Here is an 18,904-nt window from a genome sequence, read left to right as displayed (position 1 = left end):
AGAAAGAAAGAAAGAAAGAAAGAAAGAAAGAAAGAAAGAAAGAAAGAGAGGGAGAGAGAGAAAGGAAGAAGGGGGGTTAAGGAAGGAGGCAGGGCAGGCCCTCAGGCAGGTATGATAGAATCCCTGGGCAAGTACAAGCACAGGATCTCTGGGGCTTGCTGGCCAGGCAGTCTAATCTAGTATATGAGATCCTGTGTCAAAAATCAAGGTGGACAGCTCCCTAGGAATGACACCTGGGGTAACCTCTGGCTCCACACATACACACATGCACACATGGCCTACACACAGAATTAGAACAGTTTACTGCTACAAAATTCCAAATTTTACTGTTTTCAAAATACCAAAAAGTAACATACACTAGGATCCAAAAGCAATTTAAAAAAAAGGGGGGGAGAATACCCAAGATGATAATTACAGAAGGAAATTCTGGAAATCAGATAGGCAGTAGGCTATTGGGCAAATCTAATTGAGATGCACAAACGATTCCCAGGAGGAGGGCTCCAGGGAAAGTCAGGACAAGTGAACCACATAATAGATGAAATCACTGTGAAGATAAATGCACTGAACAGAATGCTAATTTCTATATTCACATTTGATTTCTTAACTTTTTTTTCTCTGAAAATAATCATCTTTTAATGGTCTTTAGGGTTTGAAAGCACAACTTCTTCCCTCCCACAACAAACTGCTTATACCTGGCCCACTTGACCACCCAGCCTTGACTTCCCCTGTTCTCCAGCATAGTCAACTGTTCAGTGTCCAATGCACTTGTTACAACGATTCACAACCATTCAAGGTCTTTCTGCTCACCACAGTGTTTCTTCATTTACCTTTTGGCAACAGTGTCATAGAGAAGAAAAAACACACAGGAGTATGCAAATCCCAAGTTGTACAGAGTTGTTATAAGGGCTAAAAAGTAATGCACATAAAGCACATAGAGAATTAAGGCCATTCATGACAACTGGTCAGCAACAGCAACACTATATCCACCTGAAGGGTAGCCATTGTGATGGCCATGTCTTCTAGGCTGGAACCGTTCCTGTTTCACCTCTGTACAGCCAAAGCTCAGCAGGGTCCAGATCAACACTGACCTTCAAATGGTAAGCCAATTAAAGGAGCTCAGAGGATAGCTCCTTCTGGCTGGCCCAGAGAGCTTCTCTGAAGACATGTGTCCACAGCGCATCATCCTCCAACCTTCTATAGCGGTCAACAGTAATCAGCCCAAGTACAACAGCTGCCACACAATTCTTTAGGAAAAGCCTTAGGGCGGCCTAACAGGAGACAGTGAAGTTAACTGTGGCAATGATTTAAAATACACTATCTTACATGTGCATGGAGGAGCATGTATCACAGTGTGTGTGAAAGTCAGAGGATAACTTATGGGAGTTAGTGCTCTCATTCCATTGCAGGTCCTAGGGAAGCACAGTTCCGTCAGCTGCACAGTAAGTACTTTTGCTCTCTGAACCAAAAGAGAACAAGTGGAAAGAAACAACGATAACCATCATTGTACTATCCTACTCAGTAACCACAAACAGGACTCATCTATGAATAATCCGTAAAAGACACAAAAGTTTTGTGGGCTTTGATTGCTTTAATACAGAATGAATTTTCTTAGTAGAATCAGTGTATACATTACTAAATGTTAAATTCTGAAAAATGCTTCTAAATCAAAAGTTTTCAATGCCACAATAATGCCCAACTACTTCATTTGTATGCTAACAATTAAAAAAAAAAAAACAAGTGCTTTCTTCGGCAGCACATATACTAAAATTGGATCGATACAGAGAAGATTAGCATGGCCCCTGCGCAAGGATGACACACAAATTTGTGAAGCGTTCCATATTTTTTGGACTTGCATGCAGAAGGGGGGGGAGGGCGGGACCGGGAGGGGAGGAGGGAGGGGCTTATGGGAGGATACAAAATGAATAAAGTGTAATTAATAAAAGTTAAATAAAAAATTAAAAAAAAAAAAAAACTGAGTTCCAGGACAGCCAAGGCTACGTGAAAAAACCCTGTCTTAAAACAAAACAAAACAACAAGAAGGTGTTTTGGCTCTTCTGAATTTAAGAAAGCCAGTCATCATTGTGCCCAAAGATGCAGAGTATGAGTCTGGCTCTGAGTCTTCACCACAGAGCATGACAGAACCATAAAACTGAATTTAAAGGATTGCCTCACAATCCAGACATTCCTGTTCTTTCTAGAAAAAAGAAAAAAGTATTTTAGAAATAATTTTTATAATATCTTAATAACTCTTGGGAAAACTAAGTATATGTTCTTAAGTATAATATCCAGAAAAGCTAAAAGTTCAAGGCAAATAATCTGTAAAGAAGCTTGTACAAAATGTGATGATAAAGAAAGATGGGAAAACCGCATGTTTCTATCATGATTTGGAAGTTAGATACAGAGGGAAATGTTGCTATAATTGGATTTGGGAACCAGAAATGCTCTGGGAGATCAGAAAAGCACTGTGAGGTCCCTGGGAAGGATCATGCTTCATTACAATGACAGAGAAAGAAGCCACAATGAACTAGACTAAAGAGTTAAACAATTTCTGGGAAAACTAAGCTGCATTTTCTGCTAAGTTTGCTAAACTATCACTGAGCAGACAACTTCAGCAAAGTACTATCAAGTATGACCACAGGAGTCTGCTCAATGTACAAAAGGGGAGCAAGTCAGAGAAAGCATATCCCAGAGACATAACCAAACTGAAGCAGCCTCAACACACTGCAGTGGAAGGGGAGCACATACGGCTGGCTCCTAGCAGCACTCACAATAAAACAAGTATTTCTGCAGCAGCAGCAATGGGATGATAATAAAGAAGCTCACTCACATCAGGCTGGGTCTTACCATTCAATTAACACAAATTCCCATTTTCAGAGCCCTTACATTTCATAATTGAGGGTAGTGGACGACAAGGCTGAAGAGGCTCAGAGGTCTCTGGATTAAATTCCAGCTCTCCTCCATACAACTGGATGACTACAAACAAGGTGCCAGGATCTATGAGTTTGGACGGTGTTTGCTGTGAGTCCTCTGGGAACCACGAGAACAGTCACTGGACTAGAAGCTTCTAGTATCAAGTTTGGAACTGAATAGTGGTATGACTCTCTCAGTGTGCTAGGACTTTCCCTGGATTTAGTATGGACAATTCCACATCTTGGTAAACTGGCACAACTGGTCACTCTATTAAGCAGGCAGTCATAAATGAGACACACCCTAATGTGAAAAAAATAGAAGTTAGTGAAGAATAAAAATATATAGTAAGGGAAAAATTACTAAAAATAGTTTCAACAATGAAACAGGTCTACAAGTTACAGACCCCATATGTGGCAAGCAGAATTCTAAACTCACCCACCCTAATATGTATAACTTGTAGTCCTCTTCCAAGAATCGAGGTGGACATAGCCAACTCAGGGGGCCCTTCTCCAGAGACAGAGTCAGAAAGATTGCACAGAGGAGAAGCTAAAATGACAAGTTCAGTGAATGGCCATTTGGGCCACTATCAGGGTTCCCTAGAGTCACAGAATTTATGTAATGAATCTCCCCCCACTCCAATTCATTTGAATGACTTACAGGCTACATTTTAACTAATCAAACAATGACTAGCTGTGAATATAAAGCCCAGAATCTAATAGTTGCTCAGTGTCTCTGGCTAGATCTCCTGGAGGCATTTTCTCAACTGAGGTACTTCCTCTTTCACACTCAACCAGCCAAGCTTCCCAGGAGTGGACCCAACAAAGCCTAGGCTCCCAAGGAACTCAGAAGGATGGGCCATTCCTCCTTTTTAATCAAACATCTACCCTACTCCTTACCCTCTCTTCCAGGCCTGAAGGATGCACTGCCAATCAAACTGTTACTGGGTTAACTAGTATACTGCTTCCTTTTCTTAAAGTTAACCTCCTGGACAGATATCCTGCTGCCGGGGATCTTTGTCCCTTGTGATTATTTCACAGGCGTATCTCTATGAGGAAGAAGAAACCACTAAGTCCCAGACAGACACAAGACATTCCTCCCCAGACCTGCAGTTGCCCTTGGATCTGCACAGACCAAGACAGCAGCCACCAGCCAGATGCACCTGAGGACCTCTGAGGTGAGGTCAATCGGTCGAGGACAGCCACAGCTAACAGCCTTGGATTCCTCCAGCGACAGATAAACTCTCAACTAGAAAATGCTTTGTCCATGTAGATGTATCAAATGTTATCTGAGACCACTGCTAATACCTTTTTAAAATTCTGTACAAGCTGACTCTTGAGGTGTCAACCCACTAAGCAGTTAGGTTGGTTCAATAATCCCTTATGTTCCTGACCCCCACCCTTTATTAGCTATCTGAAAATGTCTTATTTCGAGGCTTGCACCTTGCCTCATCCAATTTTTTAAAACGGCAGGTGAACAATATTGCTGAAGCCACTGCCAGTCAGGTTCTGGTTCAATACCAAGCAGTCCCCAGCTTAGAAGCTGAAGGCTATGATGACACTTCTCCTTTATAAAATAAAACAGGGAGATGTGGGTGGGACTCTGCTGGTTAAGGTCAAAGTCTGATATTTCTGGATAGCCTTGAGCTCAGTCTATAAAAGTGGACTCCCTTTCTCAGCAGGGTGCCCTCTCTACCTGAACCCTAAAACCTGTAATAGTGACATAGCCCTCAGGAAAGATTACAGGTCCAACCCTTTCCTATTAAGAAACCTGCTCAGCAAGCACCTGGGGATTCCTGGAAATATCCCACCCTATGCTAAGGGGATCTTAGTTTTCAGCAAATGACCTTTGATTGTACCTGGAGATTTCCACCCGTAAGATAATTAAGTACTGTGTTCCCTCTTGTGATAGGACTGCTGCTGCATGTAAGTAAGGTAATACACTACTACATATAAAGCTAGTATCCCTAACCCCTCTAGCCCCATCAAATCAAACATTCACCCTCAAAACCCCTCCCATTGCCAGAGTTTAATGAATCCCTGGGTGCTGCATGATACCATCAGCCTTCCACCATGGCCACCTGAGATTCCTCATTTATTCTGGGGAATGGAGGGCTCCCCTTTTTCCTGGAAATTCACCGCTGATGAACTCCAGGGGCTTGGTTGGCAGCCAGGTTGGCTGGAACCTACCCTACTGCTTCCAGCTTCTTGACACCTGGGGCATGACTGCTGGTCTGTTAGTCACGTGCTGCCAGGCCACATGCTACCAGCTCCAGCAAGCTTTCAGCCAGAACTTTTCGCTTGTGCTTAGCACAGCAGCTTAACCAAGTAGCTGTAACACTTGGTATCAGCATAGGCTTTGGAACTGCCATCTGATATCGACAATTTTATTTTAAAAGAGCCAATTGTAACACTCAATGGAAAACTTTTTCCACACCTGGCCTACTGCAGGGGCCTGGCCCTAAAGCCATTCCTGAGAGACACGGAATCTTAGATCTTGGGGTCTCTCTGTTCTTCGTCCCAAAGCTGACAATCACATCCTAGACCACAGAACAAAGAACAACTATTTTCCCTGGCAGGGACAACTCCAAAGGCTTCCATTGAGCCTTTTCAACCATACTAGTCCTTACACCACAGCTCAGGGAACCAATGTGAAAATTCTGCCTACTTCTAAGTGTATCTGTCCCAATATACATTCTGGAGCTGGAGAAATAACCACAGGATGAGTTCAGGAAGCCACTGGACCTACTGTAAATTGGACATCAGCCAAACTCCATTAAGTACCTGGCCTCCAATAAGCCCTTGCTTTAACTAGAGGGCTACAATTTCTCTCAGAATCTCCAGGACCAACATCAATTCAGAACCAGAATTCAACAAACCCCAGAAAGTCTGACTGTTTCCTTTTCCCCAGTATATAGTTACCCTTGTAACAAAAGGCTATAGGTCCCTCTGGGAAAGAACTGGAGAAAGAGTAACTGTAAAACTTTTAGGTGTCTTATCAAGGTTCTTCCTCAAGGAAACTTGGCCACCTCTTCATTCTAGGAGTTCTGGGTTTGCAAACTGGCTCAAGTCTGCAATTCACTGGCTGAGACTGCCTTTTACCATGATCCAATGTAGCCTTTCTTTCATTTGTTTGAGAATTTTTCCACTTACACAGGTCAAACAAAAATTAGTAGCCTTCCTATCTATTTTATGCCTGGAAACACCTTGATTTATTAACCAGCACCAAAGGTTCATACAAGTCACACCACGCTAAAATTCACTTTGCCTGTGTTGACCACTACCAGTTAGGCCATAATTGACATTGCTTTGTCTATACAGCCCACCATGATAACTATGATCTCCTTCCCTTTGGTGATTCTATGCTGCCATCTGGCACCTGCTACTTCAGTGCCCAATTAAACCCGTTAGATTTAATTTGTCCAACTGAGCAGCAACATCTCCAACCCTAAGTTCTTGCACAAGGAAATAGACAACAACAAAACTCTTCAAATGTGGTGGTGCCCCTCTCACCATTTTGCATCTTATAGAGTTGGTGAAGGACATGTCTTCTGGGCCTTCCTATTATGGAGGGTTAGGTTTTATACAGTGCAATTTCTCTGAGCCTTAAAATCCATTCATCAACACTAAGCCAAGGGATATCAGGCATTTCCAACTGTTTCTTTTAATAAACGCTTCAACCAACCATTCACACAAACTTTTGACACTTTTTCTAACTGTACAATAAAACCTACTGTTCCATATTAAACCTAGAATCTAGTAGATGCTAGATTCCACAAGGCTGGGTCTCATGAAGGCATCTTTCTCAACTGATTTTCCTTCCTCTCTGATGACTTTACCTTGTGTCAAGCTGACACACAAAACCAGCCAGTACAGGGCCCCAAACCCTTGGTCCTATAACTTCAACAACCTGCATGATCATACCATGTTACCCAGACTGAGAGATCTAGAGCAGAGACTACACTGGGTGACAACTTTAGAACTCCAGCACTGTAAGGCCTGAAATATGTGCTGCTTTTGGCAAACATATTCATGCTGATTTTATTTCATATCTTTTAAGACAGTAGCTGAGTTACGTATATGTAAGACGTGTTTTGTGGACCCAGTGTATTAAGTTTGAAAGTATCTGTAAAATATAATTCCTCATCAGCTGGGTGGTAGTGCCACATACCTGTAATCCCAGCACTTGAGCAGAGAAAAGCAGATCTCTATGAGTTTGAGGCCAGCCTAGTCTACACTGAGAGTTCCAGGACAGCCAGGGCTATACAGAGAAACTCTATCTCAAAAAGCCAAAATTAATAAATAAATAAATATAAATATATATGTATGTATATGTACATATAATCCCTCAACAAAGTACATTGTATAAAATTCTCCAAGAATAAAATTATACATACACATATAGATATAATCCCTGAACTTACATTTTTAGTACGAAAAGTTCAAGCTCATAAGAAATCAAGTTCACACTGAGAAGCAGAATCTCAACCTGTCTTTACAACTGAAATTTTTCTATTTTGATGGTAAAGTATAAAATAGTATAACCACTTTGGAAAACTATTTGGCAATTTCTACTCTTCAATACATGCCAATACTATGACTCAGAAATTCCACTTTCTGAGTGTATAGTTCTACCAAAAGATGACTGCTGAAGGCAGTTATAAATATACCATACAAATGCTCATCAACAGAATGGACAAACTGTGTATCTTACATCAATGGAAAACGAATACCAGTTTAAAAGAACAGTCTAACAATGTACACAACAGAGATGTATTTTAGATGTTATTCGGGGTAAAAGAAGTCTCCAAGTCTATAATGAAGAACACGGGCTACCTTTCAGTGAGGGTGTGCCTTACTGAAGTACAGTGCCACCTCTATAAAAGACCTGATGGTCACTATATGGGGGACATCTCTGAAGTAGAGTCAGCGCTCAAACATGTGGAGTGAACCTGCTAGAGCCTTGACCTGGGACTTCTCAGTTTTTCTTAAATTTATATTATTTATAAACTATCTAGTAGAACATATTCTATTACAGTAGCACGAATGGACTAAGATGAGTGTAAAGTCCGAGAAGAAACAGCAGCAGGCAGCTATACTAGGTACTGGAATATTCCGTAGTTGATTTGGTGAAAGTTTACATGTGAGACTATAAGTTATATTGCTACAATATGAATGCTGAGGTCCTTTCTAAATCCCTCGTTGAAATATAACCTAAAGGCAAAGCTTCTAATAAAGAAATTAAGTCATGAGAGCGGAGCCCTCATGAATGAATTGGTATTCTCAAGGAGATTCCCAAAGACATCTCTGGAAATGACCATTGCTGGGTCCAGCCCCAGGTGAGGACAGGGCCTAAAGCGGGTGGGCAAAACAGCGCCAAGGGGGGATCAGATGCAGGGCACCTTTTTGTTTCCTGTTACGAGAGACTTGGACAGAGCTGGTATGGCTTGACCTACTCTGACAATCTGCGTCTCTCACAGGCTTTCTTTATACACAAAATCATTTCCTCAAGAACTTTAATCATTGATTATATAGCCTTTTAGGACACATTCTTTTTTTCTAAAATCTTCCTTGGTTACATAAGTATGTTGAAATAAAAGAAACAAAGCAAGCAAACAGCATATTTCATGAGGAACAAAACTTAACATTATGATAAAATCATTTTTCTTTTAACTCAATGTTTTTTTCCTTTAATATTGGTATTGTTAGCCTTGCAATTACAGAAATGTTAGACAGGAATACTCTATCTGAGTTTGACTGTTTAAATCTGGCAGAGTCAATGGACCAAAAGTTATTTCCTACTATCTATTATATCAAACTTACCTTTCTACAAAAGTCCAATCTTTAGTCCCTTGATTAATTCTTCCTTTTCCTCTTTTATTCGTGTTTTATATTTGACATAAGACCACCATTTGCTTTTTAAAATGCTGTGCAATCTTTCTAGCAGCATACAAACATTGCTTAAGCAAAAGCAGTCTGTACTTTGTTTTTGTACAGTATCAGAAAAGTCCTGATCTGACAAGGCAGCTCAGGAAGGCAGACTGTTCACTGAGTCAAAATGTTCCTCTCTGTGTCTTTGTCATAAACCCTTGTTTCAATATAATTCCTATTTTTATTATAATCCTATAAAGGATAGAATAATATCAGGATTCCTAAAACTGCCTGCTTTGCCTTCAGGAAGGTACCAAGGTTTATCATTCATTAATTGTATAAACAAAATCTTTTCCTGTCCATACTTTTCCATGTTTCAGAAGCTGGACACGAAACACTCATGGTTTAGTTATAATATATCAGCTTCTAGAATTTCCCTAAGTGTTCCTTCTTTAATGGTTTTTCTCAGATCCTCTGCCTCATGCTTACTAATATCACTTATTAATGATCTAAGTATTTGGGTCTAAGTAATAGGTTCTACAGAAGATTCAGTTTTCCGCATAGCTGTTTTTCCAGGGAACTACCATTAGTTTTATTCTTATTAATACCAGCTTTTGTTATATTATCCCAGCTCTAGCTTTCTAGGTAAGAGGCCTTTAACAGTGAGGAATATATAGGTGCAAGTAAAGTTGTGTAGCAAATTTCTACCAAGGGCAGTGAAGGGCCAGTTCAGATCATCCAAGAACTGGAACTTTGTCAAACAGCACCTTCAGGATGCTTGGAATTGCCAAATCATGAGTGTACAAACCAAAAGAGCATACTCCACCATCTCCATAGAAGCCTATAAATTGGCAACCCAGATTTCAGACCAACCTTCAAAACAGTGGGAAATGAGTCAGCATTGTTCACAAACTACCAAATCTATGGTTTATACTTATAGCAACCTAAATAGATTAAAACATATATCTCATAAACAGTATTGCTTTTCCATAATGACGTCTAATGACATTTTAAGATATCTGAAACTGTCACAGACTCAAATAAGCTAATGAACAATGAAGCATATTATCATGGTGTTATGCAAATAAACACTTAGCAAAAAACTATCAGCCAGGGCCTTCTTTTAAATGCAGTAGTTAGCACTTAGGCATTCCTCAATAAATAGTAGAATAAACTTCAAATGTAATGCCATTCTGGGGCTTTAGAAGACCAGAAGAATCTATGTATAATATAGAAGACACAAACATCCATACAATAGAGCCTTACAATAGTGCCTATACAATGAGAAAAAAACAAAAAACAAAAAACATGAGTCTTGTCAAATTAATGAAGTCTTTTACCTCCATCTATAAGAAATACAGGCTAGGTATTACGCCACAACCACGGAAACACAGTGATTGAATACTGATGCAAAAGCAGCACCACTCTGATTTTCACACTGAGCCATAGGGATGGAATAGAATACGCAGTTCTTTGTCCTGGAAACCAGGAACCTAAAAAGCCAGTTAGCATTGTCTAGTGAGATTCTCCCACCTTAGTCAGAAAGCCCTTCACCAACCCCAGACTGGGCATCCCCCAAATAGTTTCACACTGGCAACAGCAACTCTCAGGAGGAGAGAGGACTAAGCAGCAAAGGAGAGACAAGTGACTTACTTGCAAAGGACAGGGCACTGGAACCATCCCTACCTTAGTGTCTTTGGTGGCACCCAGGAGACAGGATCCACAGAATCAAGTCTCACTATCACCCCAGAAATCACTGTGAAATTTCATGATTGGCTTAAAGTGAAGGAAATAAAAGTAAAATCACTTCAAAAAAAAAAAGAACCTGAAATAAAGTTTGGGACCAGAGAGATGACTCAAAAAGACCACTAGAAGTGACCATAGAAAAAGCAAAACAAAATTCCAGCTCACCTCACTGTTGTGGCCTCGCAGGTTGAAGTTTATTCTCTGTGGTGTACTCCTATCTCTGCGACAGTGACTAGAGGTGAAAGTCACCCCCACCACACCGCGCCCATTGCCTGTGGCCAGCCACCCTTCTTCATAGTAGCGCCTTCGGCACACTGGCTTCTCCTTCTCGCTCTTGGGGACACGCCCTTTCCAGGACAGGCAGAGGATGTTGGAATCACTGCAAAGCACAGGCCCATGCTCCACTGCTGCATACATACTTTCCGCAATGAATTATTTCACTTAAGAAGTACTGAGAATTTCAAACCAAGTTCTTTCATTGGGCTATTTCTCTGGTTGGGCTCTATTGGTTTTTGTTTTGTTTTGTTTGTTTCTCCTTTAGTTACACCTGATCTAGAGTCTAATTAGGTCAGTATTTTATAAAGATCCACCAAATGCATAATGAAAAAATGCCTCTATAAAAGATAATGTCAGTCTGCTAAGAAAGGTAATGCCTAAAAATACACGGGGTCCATTTTCATTTTCAAGTTCTTAGGGGAAAAACATGCCAATCCTTTGGAGAAAGAGCTGTTAATAAGTGATGATGGAGAATCACTTTTCTTTCTTTTTACTCAGCTTGGTTATTCTCAGCCTGAGATTCCAGTTTTTTGTTTTTTTTGTAATGTGATTCCAGAGATAAAGGGATGCAAACACATGGATTTCAAGTAACTTAAGGCGATAAGAATCCCTCTAGCTGGAATTTTCTATTCAAAAGTTTAAATGCACAGAATGAACACATAAGAACATCTTCCCTCTGAAGCCCGCCTCTGGCGCGTTTTCTGAACTAGACAAATGTCTGCCGTATAGCTGGGAGAGGCTGCATAAGGAAAAAGGCACTCTAACGTGCAAAATCAGATCAGAACTCATGCAGACGGCAGTCGAAATTTTAGGAAGAAAAAGACTCTTTTCCCCAGTGTTCAAAATCAGAAGCTTCCTGCCTCAAAGACTGTCCCTGTATCTGTAGGAACACGGGAACTCCCTAGAATGACTCCTCCACTGGCTGGAGCAAACCTCAGTGCCATAGAGACAGGAGCAAGGCCCCTTCCCTCGGCAGAGGCAGAGGCTAGACCCAATATTTTCCTTAGTTTAATCCTACTTCTCGCTTACAAAAAGTCAGGAGTTTGTTTCTCTTTAAACTTGTTTTTCTGCTCTTTTGCTCCTAAAATTCATATATTCTTGTAACTTAATGAAAAAAATCAATCTTCGAATTAAGTCCATTAATCTTCTCATACGCAAGTCTTTAAACCATGCGCCCAGGTGTGTATCAACAGTCCTCTACCATCTCCCTAGAACAGCTTTAAGATACCTTCCTGTCCACATTCCAGCCTGTTCACAAACCTTTAGACCAAAAAAAAAGCTTTGCTATTTATTTTGTAATGGACAGTTCCAATTAATATTTTAAAATATCATATATATGCAGAAAAGAAAAAGATAAACAATAAATAAAAATTCAAATAGTCAGCTGAAGAAGCAAAGGAATCTGTTCCTTCATTCCTTTTCAGATTTGTCCCCTCACTCTGACACAGCCACAGTAAGTTACTAAGTTTCAGTCCAGAGTTTAAAGTCTGTTCCTTAAATTGGAGAGGTACTCTTGAGGCTCAATCTGTGCAATTTTTTTTCTTCTGCAAACTTGCTTCGTCTGTGAACACCATAAGGAAAATCTGCCATTAGTGATGAACTGTTCTCCATAGACTCCAGTCCCCAGCGGTATGAAGCTGTTCCAGCTGATGGTTAGATTAATTTTCATCAGTTGCAAAACTCTTGATGTTCAGAAAAGGCCTGTCTTCTTATGAAAAGTATTTATGTAGAGAAAGGTTTACATCTACAGATACACTCTTCAACTGGCACTTGATATGTTTGTTTTCCAGGTTAATTCTGGAACCATCAGATTATTCATGACTTGAAGGTCCTGGACTCTTAGAAATCTGTAAAATAACAATGACAAAAAAACAAGATATATATATATGTATTTTTCTTAAGCAGCAAATAAAAGTTCTAACAAGTAAATATTGTAGCTTAAACTAAGACTAGTTTTTACATTGCAACTATCTGATAAAGCCACTGGTTGTAGTGACTGCTGAAATTCAAGTACTAAATGGGTATGAACATAAACCTGTTAATAGCATTGCACTGTCCTTTCTGAAAGTCTGGGTCCTCAATATGGAACTTTCCCCTACTGATGACTTGGTTTAAGCAAGTGTTGTCAAAAATGAAACTCAAGAGGCCAGGAAAGTTAGTGGCATGATTTGCAGGTTTGTTTGTTTGCTTGCTCGCTTGTTTTTCTATCATTATTAAGATACTCCTTAATAACACAAAGCAACAAAGGCCTCTAAAAAGCCCTTGTCTCTGATAACCAGCATGTCACTAATATAGCTGTTTACTCAGCCATCAACTTTTCTACTAGCTACAAACTCCCAGATCAGTGCTTCTCAACCTTCCTAATGCTGCATCCCCTTAATACAGTTTCTCGTGTTGTAGTGACTCCCAACTATAAAATTATTTTCATTGCTATTTCATTACTCTAACTGTGCTATGATTCTGAACTGCAATGTAATATCTTATATGCGGATGGTCTTAGCTGACCCCCTAGCAAAGGGTCAGTAGACGCTTCCCCAAGTGGGTTCTCAACCACTCTACTAGATAATCTTTTGTTGTTTTCCCTGTATTGCCATTTGTGCCATTTGTGCCAATTTGCAAAAGCAACAGTGATCACACTGTCAGCTCCATCAAGACTCAGAGAAGTATAACTGCACTTCTCTGAGAATTTTTAGAAAGCTATGAAAAGTTTTAAAACCAGATTATCTTCATAATTGTCCTACACAGGGTTACTACTGCTATAATGAAACACCATTACCAAAGCAGGTTGGGGAGAAAAGGGTTTACTTATTTGGCTCACACATCTATATTGTAATCCATCACTAAAGGAAGTCAGGACAGGAACTCAAACAGGGCTGGAACCTAGAGGAGCTGATGCAGAGGCCATGGAGGGGTGCTGCTTATTGGCCTGCTCAGTCTGCTTTCTTACTTAGGATCACCAGCCCAGGGATGGCACCACCTATAACAGGCTGAAACCTAATTAGAAAAACTCAAATTTTAGCTTTATGGCAGTTATTCATTCTCAGACCTCTGTGGGCACATGGCACTTGCTTGACCTTAAATTTGACCTTGAATCTCTATCCCCAGAAATTACTAATGGCCTACAGGCAGATCTTACGAAAGCATTTTCTTTTCTGGTTTTGAAACAGGGTTCCTCTTTGTAGCCCTGGTCATCTATAGTCCAGGCTGGCCTCAAACTCAAGAGATTTGCCTGCCTCTGCCTACCAAGTACTGAGGTTAAAGGCAGGGCACTGCCCAAAGAGGAAGCATTTTTCTCACTGAGACTATGAATTCATAGTGGAGTAAAGCAAAAAATACTTTAAATAACCAGGAGGGGGAAAGTACTAAATGACCATTTAAAAATATATTTTAAAATGATAAAATGACACAAAAACATAATGCCCGATACTTGGCATAGCTTCAATTATTTTTATTAATCTAAGACTTCCTGCCAGGTGTCGTTGCACATGCCTTTAATCACAATATTTGGAAGACAAAGGTTGGAAGATGTCTGTTAGTCGAAAGAAGGTCATCCTGGTCTACTTAACACGTTCTAGGACAGCCAGGGCTACATAGAGAGACCCTGTCTCAAAAAACCAAGCAACCAAAAACCAACAATAAGAAAAATACTTCCTTTCTTTTAATGTATTCATATTACACTGGTTTTGCTACCAATTAAAAATCAGTTACACTAATGAAAATCTATACCAAAGTCAACTCTCAACAACAAACTTACAAGTTGGTTAGTATAAGAAAACAAAAGCAGAATATATAAGAAATGTGCAATCTTCTTGACTAACAAATTGTGACAATTGATTCCCCAGCTAGTTAGGAAGTTAATCTCATGACCTAAACCTCTGTCTAGCCATTCAGCAAATGACTCAATTAGCCTGTTACAAAGAAGTGCAATTTCATGTCACAGTAGTTTCTGATTTAGGGACTAATTCAATGAAAAAGAAACAAAACAAAAAGGAAAGGAACATGACTGGTCCCAGGTATTGTGGAGGACAAAAAGGAGAGCACAGCCAGAGGCATGGACATCTGGGAGAGTACAGTGAGGAGAGGTAGGGGAGGAATAGAGAGGGAAGAGAGGGGAGCTAGGTGCAGCAGCTACAAAGCCCAAAAGAGTAGTTGAAAGGGGCCGGATAGACTAAATTGCTGGATTATATAAGGAAGGGCAGCTGGGGGAAGAGAGTAGCCCAGCCCCAGGACTAGAGAAGTTTTGAGTAGGGGCCAGGTATGGCAGCCAGAAGGGCCTTGTAACCTGTAGGGACTGAGAGACATGGAGAGAACCTAGAGGCCAGGTCTGCTTTGATATGTTAAATAAACAACTCAGCCATTTGCCTCAGGTTTGAAACCTAACACTGATTTCTGAGGACAAAGATTCAAATGCTACATTTCAAGTCAAGCAAGTGTCACGTGCCCACAGAGGTCTGCCACTTTGAGAGCTTCTTGGAAGAGAATTAAGTCTGCCATAGCTCAATAAGAACTTCTACAGGAGATAAGTGTTCTAACAATAAGCTCCACTCCCAGTCCGATTTTTGTTAATACTGGACTCAGGAGACAGATTATGACCCTGACCAGTTGGTATCTGTTCAGTGTTCAATAAACTTCCATCAATGTGAGTCTGGCGTGGTCACCGCGCAGCTATTCCCAAACCCGTAACAGGGCAGTATTCCCCACTTAAATTCTCTGCTAGTTGTTACTGTAATTCCCAGGTAGTAGAAACAATGGCATAAACAAGAATGGAGTTGGGGGGGGGGAGGTTCAAAGGGACATGAATAACAATAGGATCTGGGGTCCAAAGGACATATGATGTTAAGTTCCATCTGGCCTGTTAAGTATGCGGTACCCAGAAGCACTTAAATCTGAGCTTCCAAAAAGTACAGGTCAGAGAGACATTCACTTAAAAGTCACTTGACATAAAGCTGAGTTAGCTACAGAACGCAAGGGAGAAGGTGAGGATGGAGAAACAGGTCTTTCAGAATACAGTCCAGGAAAGAAGCTGCATGAGGAGAATTCATTCACAAGAGTGCTTGTGAGAACACGCCAAGAAAATAGGACAAGAATCTTGTGACCTTAGTTTCTTCAAAACATGGAATTTTTCTTGAACTGTGAGAGAAGCATAAGCTGCTTCTCTCAGGTGTAGCAGATGGTATGAGTTTACCTCAGATTTCTCACTACTGCTTGCTGTTGTTTTTCAATTAAATGTTCAAACTATGTTTTACATGACTCCATGGAAAAACATGTTTTGCCAGTTTGGCTTGTCCTTGTGACTGTGTAGAACTTAAACTCATGAGAATTTTACTCATGTGATCTTTTTTAACCCTCAGAGTATAAATTGTCCGATGTTCTGACTAAAACTGCCTATTGCATAAGGCTTTTAGTCCACCTCATTTTTCGGATCCATTCTCCCAGGTCCCACGGCCTCTAGAGCAGTGACATGGGTCTAGTGGCACACTCTAACAGCCCACATCAGGTAGAGGTTTAAGATGCAGCTAGGGAGTATAAGAAAAGTTAAGAGAGAGTTCAAGGTGAAGAACAACATGAGAAGAGCACACTCCACACACTCCACACACACACACTCCACACATACACCACAGCACACTCCAGGAAGAAATATTCCCTGAACAACCACCACAGACAGAGGTTGAGCTGGCACTGGGACTGAGCCAGTCAGTGAGGTCTAGGCCCTGATCCAAGCAGCAGCAGCACAGTAGGAGAAGACATACAAAATAAACTTCTATATGAAGAAATCAGTGCTGCAAATGATAGCCAACAAGTACTCAAGGCAGAGTTGAGTCTTGATGCAACTACGTCTTTGGCAGCACAAAGTCAATGCAACTGGACCTGAAGGAGATATCACAACAGCAAAACAAAGACAAACCTGGGACCAAACAAGAAAAGTTTAGTGACAAAAATTCCAGGGACAAGAAAATCTTAATTAGTGAGATCTATAAGCAATAGAATGGGCTTAAATAAGGAAGGAGCTAGAAAATACATCTGAATGAACACTTGATCTACCAATAGAGCAGATGCCATGGCTATGCAGGTGAGCCTCGTCCAAACTATGAGATCACAGGTCTCAAATCTGAGTGCAGTGCTTTCCAGATCTTCAGATATTAAAACGTCCCAATTAAAAGGTCCCCATTCTGAAAAACCCAGATGCTGATAATGCTATTTTGGACTGGGGATGATCAACCTATACAATTCTGCAGTCAGACTCACTGAACAACAGCCTCATGCTCCCAACTGATTTTTTCTGTGACTCTATTCCCTCAGGAGTAAGAACATGGGGAAACTAATACAAACATATGAAGGCCCAGCAAATAATTGCCTGGCTGACATGTAATATTCAATAATTGTTGACTACTGCTATTATTACTTCATTGATATCCTACCATCCATAAAATTTGGAATAAAGTGAAACGACATTCAAAGGCAATGCACTCTGATGCTATTCTAAGGGTAGAGATAAAATAATGCAGAAGGGAAGAGTTATCTGCAGCTACAACTGAAGCCCAAGTGCGCCACTTGTTACTGGATGGCCTTCTCGTGATAGTGGGCTCCTGAAGGGGAGAGGCTGAGAGAGCTAAAGGCCTCTGCATTGCCATGGGCCACTGCTCACCTTCAAGTTCACAACCTCCTTGAGAGGTAACGCTCACATGAAGTTCAAAGATTTTAAATGAGACTTTCAAAACTTACCAGCCTATGAGTGACAGAAAGAAGATTCCACATCTCACGCCGATACTCTTATTTTTTTCTACCAAACTACACTGCCAAAATTAACAAGACATATCTACTCCACACCCATGTTGCTGTGAAATAGGAAAGGCCATGTGATTATTTGATGAGAACAAAAATGATTCAAGACCAAATTTGACTGTTCTCAGGTTCCAAAATATCTAGAGGAAATAGCAAATAACCTGAAGAGAAAAAATAGTAAAATCTCATCAGTGGTAAGTTGTGGAGTAGGGTAATTTTTATGATAGTCTAAATTATTAAGGCATTATGTTTTGTGTTATCTTTTGTTCATGCTATTGTGTGAAAGTCAATTTAGTTAAAATGGGGTTATGTCTGATTATCAATATTTACTGACATCTACTCTGTGTAGATAGATGCATGCCCCTAAACTTTTTAATAAAGTGTATAGCAATACTCGATAATGAAGTGTATAACAATACTCGATAATAAAGTGTATAGCAATGCTCAAGTAGAGAAATAACAAACAACCAAAGTGAAATTTACTTTAAAATGACAAAGCCACTGGTTTAGAAATAGCTTCCAGCCGGGCGTGTTGGCACATACCTTTAATCCCAGCACTCAGGGAGGTAGAGGCAGTGGGATCACTATGAGTTTGAGGCCAGCCTGATCTACAGAGGGAGTTCCAGGACATCCAAGGCTACACAGAAAAAACTTGTTTTGAAAAAAAAAAAAAAATTAGAAAAAAAAAAAAGAAAGAAAGAAATAGCTTCCCAGTAGTCATGGTCACTCACTCTCCAATTCTGGTTTACATATCCATAAATTAATTTGGCAAAATGCAAACAGTGATTAAAACCAACATTGGCAAACATCAAGAATCAACCAAAGATGTCCAAAAAATGTGTTCTTCAGTATCATCCCAAATTCCAGTTGGTATATTACCACAAAGGGAAAAGTCATATAAAAGTAGAAAATACATAAAATCTTTATCTACACATGTAATTAATAGATAAGAGAATTTAATGAAAACATACTAAGTTAAGCAAAATGGGAAAACACAACTGCTATGGTCTAAGTAAGTTTTTGAATACCCCTTGAATTGTTACGTTAGACCCTAACACTGTGGGTGGGACCCTGGGCTGGAATAATGGCTCACAGTTAAGAACACTTAATTTGTTCAGGAGGTCTGGGTTCAACTCCCAGCTCACTCATATCTGTGAGTCCAGTCCCAAGGGATTCAATGCTCTCTTCCAACCTCTGAGGGTACCAGGCATGTATGTGGTACACAGATATACATGTGGGCAATATAGATACTTATTGATACAATGTAGATACACTAATATAGAGAAATTAAAATAAATAAACCTTAAACAAACAACAACAAC

At 40.2% G+C, this 18,904-nt stretch overlaps 1 protein-coding gene and 1 non-coding gene across 2 annotated transcripts in view; one reads left to right on the top strand and one right to left on the bottom strand.

Annotated features, from left to right (window-relative positions):
- The window catches only part of Tulp4 (TUB like protein 4), a 108,525-nt gene extending 95,890 nt beyond the window's left edge, over positions 1–12,635 (bottom strand). The window contains exon 1 of the mRNA XM_055615944.1: positions 10,689–12,635. Coding sequence (XP_055471919.1) covers positions 10,689–10,940 — 252 coding nt within the window. The 5' untranslated portion in view covers positions 10,941–12,635. The remainder of the gene's footprint in view (positions 1–10,688) is intronic.
- LOC129683465 (U6 spliceosomal RNA) lies at positions 1,738–1,844 on the top strand. Its single transcript, XR_008721150.1, has one exon. It is a non-coding gene; the product is annotated as a U6 spliceosomal RNA (small nuclear RNA).
- Positions 12,636–18,904: the final 6,269 nt, after the last annotated feature.

The sequence above is a fragment of the Psammomys obesus genome, unplaced genomic scaffold, assembly GCF_907164565.1.
Source record: "Psammomys obesus unplaced genomic scaffold, mPsaObe1.curated_primary_1811, whole genome shotgun sequence".
NCBI classification, from domain to species: Eukaryota; Metazoa; Chordata; class Mammalia; order Rodentia; family Muridae; genus Psammomys; species Psammomys obesus.
This window is presented reverse-complemented; position numbering and strand designations above follow the sequence as displayed.